Below are 7,428 nucleotides of genomic sequence, written 5' to 3' on the forward strand. Positions count from 1 at the left end.
AAAATGCAAGAGAAAAATGATGAACATCATGAAATCCAGAATGGAGGGAAATGGCAATAATGTAGTTAGTAAATTATGTACTGGCCCTCCTCATATGGGAACACAATTACAGAACAGAAGAAAAGGCTGAATAGAAAGAAACACTGTTCAAGTAGGGTTATAAGGCCAAACAGATACACCCTTTGAAATAACAAAAAAGGGTTGTAGCATCTGTGCCAAACCTTATTCATGCAGGTGCATCTTGCTTCCTGGGTGAACTTATTCAGGCTTTTGGCATGTAATGATAGCAAATTTAATTAGATCCTTCTTAAATCCTTCTATCATCAATGGCATTGCCAGTGCTCCTTTTATGGTTTTCCATCCTGATACACTCGAAATTTGGCACAAATTTAGCTTACCCCTTAGGCACAAACTACAAAATTGGATTAATTGAAAGCTAATGGTTTTTGTAGCAAAACAAAATAGTGACCAAGGGCAGAACACATATTGCAAAATTATATGGTAGGAATTGTCTCAAATACGTATTTTGAATTGGTTAACTATTATTTCAGTTTTCTTATGGTGGAAATCAATTCTATTCATTGTTAAAATAAAATATAACTAATATTGCTTATCAAAAAATAATGTTATAATCCTTATTCACCAAAGAATAAGTAGTAAAACATAATTTATATATATATATATATAGGTTTAATGGCTTTGGTCCTAGAATTTCTTTCATATGGGGAGAAGCGAAAACTCAAAGAAGAATATAAGTGAGTTTCTTAAAATGTAGTGTGATAATTATGTTGGGTGGAAAGAAAAAGGATTCTTGCATGTGTTAGTTGTGAGTTTTTTTGTTTTGTTAGGTTGTGAACATCATGATGTGTATTAGAGTTTTGGTCTATGAAAGTGTTAAATTTCTGAGTTAGGGTGGTATATAACTATATAATTTGATAGTTGGGAGTGTGGAAATTAAACTCTAGATGTCTTCTTTAGAAACACCAAGAAACATTAATTGAGTTACAAAACTCTTAATAGTATGTGAGTTAATATTCAATGTTTGTTTTAGGTATATTGGGATTTGGGTTTGTATTGAGAGTGATTGTAATCCATATATCATTTGACATAGATTATGGCATAACTCATGGATGCATGTAAGCAAAATTTTTTAACTATTCGTTATCTTGTGTTAATGTTTTTATTTCTTATTTTATGCAAATGGGCTTTTGTTAATCTTAAATTCCAATAAACTGGTATTAGAGCCAGCTTTGTTAGTAAAAGTTTAAAATTGTTAATAAGCAGTGGTGTTTTCGAGTACCAATTCCGTTTTAAAGTTATTTATATATAATAAAAGAAATGTTAGTGATACGCTCAAGTGTTGTTACTCCTATAATAATTGATAACTTATTGAGTTGTAAAAAATATTTTTATAAATTTTGTGTCTATTGTTGCTCTAAATTTTAACTGCCACAAGAATTGTCAAGCTTACCACTTCGCAACAATGATGTGAGGCCCTTCCATGTCAATGCTGACCGAATCACAGCCGGCCAAAACGGGGCAACATACTGAGACCAATCTTCAGCCTTAATATCCTGCCAAGACAAACTAGGAAATTTATTGTCTTCACATGTACATAATTGAAGTTTTTCAATGAAAAAATACAACTTTAAATGAGCTGTCAAAGATACTTGCAAGTTATCAATACGAGAACTCAAAAGTAGGTTTGAAAGTGTTTGGTTTTCTTTAGCCTTGATTTGAAGAGTTAAATAAATGTTTTGGGCTCCAATACTAGTGTTCCATGCTCTTCTTGTCGTACCCAGTTAGGCTGGCAAAAATAGTGCTAGTACTTCGCATTCACATTTTGACACAATTATCTTTCATGGATCTATTTGGATTGAACTTATTTTTGTTGAAATTGAAAACTGAAATTGAAAACACTATAGTGAAATAATTTTTAAATGTGTGAATAGTACCATAGGACCCATTTTTAATGAAAAAATTGTTGAAAAATGTAATTTGTGGGTCTGTGAACAGTGCACGGGTGCATTGTTTACCGTGAAAAAGTCAACAAATGCGGGTTAAAAAAAAAAAAAAAAAAAAGAGAAAACGTGGATTTCAGCAAAACGTGGACATGGGACGTTGAATCCAAACGGATGCATGGTAGATTGTGATTGGCTCTCTATCAGTATTATATGAACCTACTATTTTTTCTCTACTGATCACAATTTATCATGTAGGACAATTGTGGTAAAGTGTGTGATGCTAGAATTATTAGACTGGAAGTCTGGAAATTACCTGGAGAGAGAGGGACTGCAGTAATTTGACATATTCAGCAGTTGAACACCACGCAGGAAGATAAAAGGAATCACATATCTTGTTCAAAAGTTCTTTCTCCCACGGCTGCAAAGATTCCTCAGTAGGAGCCAGATCCCTATGACACCATGTTACTATTATTATCGTGCCTCCTGGGGCTGTAACTCGAGCCAACTCATTAACAAACTGCCATTCAGAGAGAGACAGACAGACAGAGTTGAAATCCAACATAAATTTGGAAAGAAATTTCAGGCACAAACTGGCTTCCAAGTCAAAACTAAAGGCATTGAAAAGAACTTATTGAGATGGAACTATTAAAGACACAAAGAACCTTTGCTTTGTCAGGCATGTGTTCACCACTCTCCATGGACCACACCAGATCAAATTGCCCATCAGGAAATGGTTGTTCCAAAGCATCTGCGACTTGAAAGGAAGCCTGCTAATTTTACGTTGTTATGTCCTTGTTACAGGGAGTAATCAAATTGCCTCATTAATCTCAAAATTTACCAAGTGACCAAACAAGTAGGTTTGTCCCAAAGGTCTTTCAGCAGAATGAAAACAAGAAAAACCGGAGCATCTCCAACAACAGTTCTTCCAGCAAGTCAGATTAAAGGTTTTAAAAATTAGTTCAAAATCTTTTAGTTATATAAATAACTTTGACACACATCCAAAACCTGCCCCCATGTTTCTTAAAAATCACAGACCTCCTAAGGTCTCTGCTATAAGCATTGATTTATATCTTAAGCCATCAATAAGATTCTACACAAAGCAAGGGACTTACTGTTCAGAAACTTATCAATAGACAAAGAATAATATTCCAAACCTTATGAGTATGTATTTGGTAATCATCTTTACCAATATATGAATGACAAGCTGAATGTCCGAAAAACGAAAAGAGTTTGCGTTTACCTTGTCGGATAGTCCTTGAGCAGCGGCAAGAGCATTGGCTCTTTGGGCCTGGACGGGACTAAGAGTGATACCTTGGCATTTGGCCCCAAATTTACTTGCTATGTATCTAGAGCTACCTCCTATCCCACATCCAACATCAACTACACTTTTTGGCCTTTTTGTTGGGTCCTCTGCAAACCAATTCAGAAGAAACAAGAAGCAGTTGAAAGCCCATCTTTTCATTCACAAACATGAGCACAAGCACATTTAGAAGTACAAGGAAAGGTGTGAACAGAAAATCTCCAGTGCTCCAACAATTCAACAACCTCTAATCACCAGAAATGAATTAATTAAGTGAAAACTAACCCTACTGCATTATCAAACTCAGAAAATAAAAATAAACTGAAATAACTTATAAGGTCTCTAAACCTGCATTGTGCAGAAGGCTGAGAAGTACAGTGAGAAAAATTGGTAGTCATACAGGCGCCTGGAATATTTAAACAAATAAAAGTATTATTATCTTTTAACTGGTAAGTTACACATGCATCCAATGAGTCTTAAACCCACGTCCTTACCCTCCACTTGAAACTTTTAAAGGGAGGAGGTGCCACTTGAGCTAGAATTCATTGGCAACAACTAAAAGTACTAATAGGAGCTTTACAAACTACAAATTGATGAGATGGTTCCTATGTATAATACAAGCTTGTTTTGTCAAGTGACAATTACAAATTTCTTATATAACAATCTCTATTTAGTTCTTTCTTCCACATCTTTGGTCAAAGCAAATTTATGAAGAGTGCTCCCAATTTGTCATGAAAGCAGGAAGAATCAAACATATCCATTCACTGCTTTTGTGGAGAAAACCTTAGGGCATCATCAATGTTAATAAAGCAGACCTACATTCCTCTCTCCCAAAGATCTCCAACTCATCTAAGTAAGTAGTCAGGAGTTGGCAAGAACAACTTAAATTTCCCAAAAAAGACAGAATATGGGCAACAAGGTAGCAATGAATTTAGAGTGGAAAAAAAAATGAAAGAGTGAAATGTAATTTACACATATAAGTTTGGTATAGCTTCTAAATTAGTATCTCAAATTGCAAAACTTACAATTTAGAACCTCAATATTGTAAGTTTTGAGGGGACCCCTCCTTTATGATATGTCACATTTTCACCACTAGTAAACAACATTATTTTTCTTTTCAATTCAAAATGTCATTTTTAGGTGGATTAGTGGCAGTATTCTAAACAGATGTTAATGGAAAGGATATATTGACATTATTGTAATATTTGATAGTGTATTTACAAGTTTTTATAGTCAATAAACCGATTTAGAAGCAATGTCAAACTAAAATGGTGTAAATAGTTGTCTTGTTTTGTTCCTTTTAAGGAATGAAAGAAGGAAAGAAAAACAAGGAACATGATTTTCCAGGGAGCACGACATCAGCAATAGACAAATTTCATTTTAGTCAAGCTCACATAAAATGGGAAAGGAAGTGACCATAATAATTTGATAAAAGAAAATGTTAAATTATTATTAATTTTACTGCAGAGAATTTACAATCTAATGTGACATTGAATAAAACTAGTTTCACTTCAAGCATAATATTATTTGAATTCCTTAATATATTCGGTATCATATCAATTTATAAAACCTCTACAAATAAACTTATAATTTTTCGTGACATGACTCTCCTTCCTTGGTCTATAAAATCCCCCGTCTGCCATAAATGCTACTTTTACTGAACGTATGTACCAAGCATTAATCACGGTCTCCACAAACTCAAAACATTCAATAATGACGGATTCAGAAATTTTGGTTAGAGAGGCCAGATTAAAAGTAAAAAATTAATTTAAAAAAATTAATCAATATTAATAAAAAAAATAAACAAATATATGCTAATGTAATTGTCTAACATAAAATCTAAACTTTAATTTGTCTTTCATACCTAGCTTAATTTACTCAATTATCTTTGACGATTTTTTATATTTTAAAACTGCTACATGATCTATTCACACTCAATCATCTTGAAAATATCTTTTTTATTTCATTTTGATGTAGGAATTTTTTTTTTTTAATCATTATTAGATGGATCTCATTTCCACATGATTTCCTATTTCCTTATGGCAGTAGGATAACATTGTGTGATACCTATTTCATTTTGCCGTAGAATTTTTTTTTTTTTTTTTCAAATTAATACTAGGTGGGTCTCCCACATGGTTTCCTAGCTGTAGAATCTGTTTTTTGTGCACAACTATGCCTAATGTCGTCTTTTGCCAGAGAGGGCACAATGATATATGTACTCCCTCCGCCAGTGACACCTAACCTACTTACCTATGAACACTACCACCAAAAAGCATCTTTTTCTCTTCTATTTTCTGGCTATTCATCAGATGCAAATACTTGGTTGAACAGTGAACACACATATTTATTAATAAATCATTTTCAAAAAAATCCCCACTTCATGCGCATGTTGCATGGGAAACACAAACACCAACATAGAGTGAGTGAGTGAATGAGTGAGAGGAACCGACCCGAAATCCCTGCGAATCGGAGCGCTTCATCGATCATACGGATCTGGGCGGCCAGGTGACCCGAAACATCTACAGTCGAATCCGGGTCGTAGAACCCATGGTGCATGTGGTCCCCCCAGATGTCCTCCCATACGCCAGACGACTCGTCGTAGAACTCGGCTATGCCCTTCTTCAGCACACCGTCCTCCGCCGCTTTCATCGGACGCGTCGTCTCCGCCGCTGTCGCCGCAACAACAAGTTTCAACTTCCTCGTAACTGGGGCGCACGTGCTAGGGAGGAAGCGATGCCTGGTTTGGCACGTGCGAAGGCGCTGGATGGTTGGGAATTGGCACGTGTGGAGATATGAGTACGTGGTTGTGGTGGTAGTCATGAGATTTGGAACCCTCTCTCTCTCTCTCTCTCTCTCTCTCTCTATATATATATCTCAGTGACAACAGTCAGTTTATTATTTGCGTTCTCTCTCTCTCTCTCTCTCTCTCTCTCTCTCTCTCTCTCTCTATATATATCTCAGTGACAACAGTCAGTTTATTATTTGCGTTGGTTGTGAAAGAAAAGTGGGCAGAACAGTGGTACACGGTGGAAAGGCAGTGCGGACCCTTATAATAGCCCAGAGCAGAAAAGGCTTTAATATCTGCAATTAATAAATTAATCACTAAAAAAATTTCCACAAATGATAGTTGTTGTCTTTTGCGGCAGTGGTTGGTTAAGTATGTGTTTGGATTGCGACTGACGGTTGTGCAAAGTTTTTTTCTTTTCTTTTTTTTATTGAGAAGCGCTTCAGGATGTTATTTGTTAGTAGGTCCTGTATACTGTACACAGAAATTACTACCTCTTTGACAGCAAAATTTTCATTGAAATTACACTGTTTAATGGGTCTCATATACTATTCACGGATCCACAAACTTTTTTTTATCAAAATTTTTATTAAAAATGGATTCCATTGCACTATTCAAACATTTAAAAATTATTTTACTACAGTATTTTCAATTTTCTGCAAAATAAACGATATCCAAATAGACCCTGTTAAAAATTTTCAAAAATTCTAGTGACACTTTTTCACAAAGGCTTTATGTGACACAACAAATACTGAGTGGTGGAGGAAAAAAAATTTGTATGTTAATGTAATAGTGATACACAGCTAATTTAAATTCATAAAGAAAATTATGCAAGTGTGAATACATGTAAAGGTAATTTTGTTCATGTTATATATATATAAAAAAAGACCTATTTTAGTCCACACACAAGATAGAGAAAATGGAGTTTTAATATAAAAGCACAATACAAATTTCACTAAAAAACCAATATAGAAATTTTTTAAGGAGAGATAAATATTAGACAATTACTCTTTTTTAAGAAACAAGCACACACATGTTAATTTCTTTTTTCTTTTTTTTTTAGAAACAGACACACATATCACAAACAAGGGAGAGAGAATGGTCTTCTAACACAAAGTCACACAAGGAACTTCACTCAAAATCCAAAGTGACTCTTAAAGAAATGTGAGGCAAACTATAGTACACTCAACATATCATTTTAAGCAATATAGGCCAATTATCTTTTCTTTTTTGAAAAACAAACATATACATATAAAAAAAAAAAAAGAGTGAATAAGGTTGTAACATACTGTGTACATTTGAAAATAATGTGTATATTAATAAAATAAAATAAAAATAAAGATAAATTACAAATTGTATTTCATTAAAAAAAATTATAT

At 34.0% G+C, this 7,428-nt stretch overlaps 1 protein-coding gene across 1 annotated transcript; it reads right to left on the reverse strand.

Moving 5' to 3' along the window:
• LOC115960404 (tocopherol O-methyltransferase, chloroplastic-like) lies at nt 1-6,306 on the reverse strand. Its single transcript, XM_031079288.1, has 6 exons — nt 5,715-6,306; nt 3,205-3,374; nt 2,627-2,731; nt 2,278-2,481; nt 1,472-1,574; nt 1-362 (listed from the first exon to the last, which is right to left on the reverse strand). The coding sequence occupies exons 1-6, from the start codon at nt 6,082-6,084 to the stop codon at nt 259-261; spliced, it is 1,056 nt and encodes a 351-aa protein (XP_030935148.1). The 5' UTR covers nt 6,085-6,306; the 3' UTR covers nt 1-258.
• Nucleotides 6,307-7,428: the final 1,122 nt, after the last annotated feature.

This window comes from Quercus lobata, chromosome 9 (genome assembly GCF_001633185.2).
Source record: "Quercus lobata isolate SW786 chromosome 9, ValleyOak3.0 Primary Assembly, whole genome shotgun sequence".
NCBI lineage: Eukaryota > Viridiplantae > Streptophyta > Magnoliopsida > Fagales > Fagaceae > Quercus > Quercus lobata.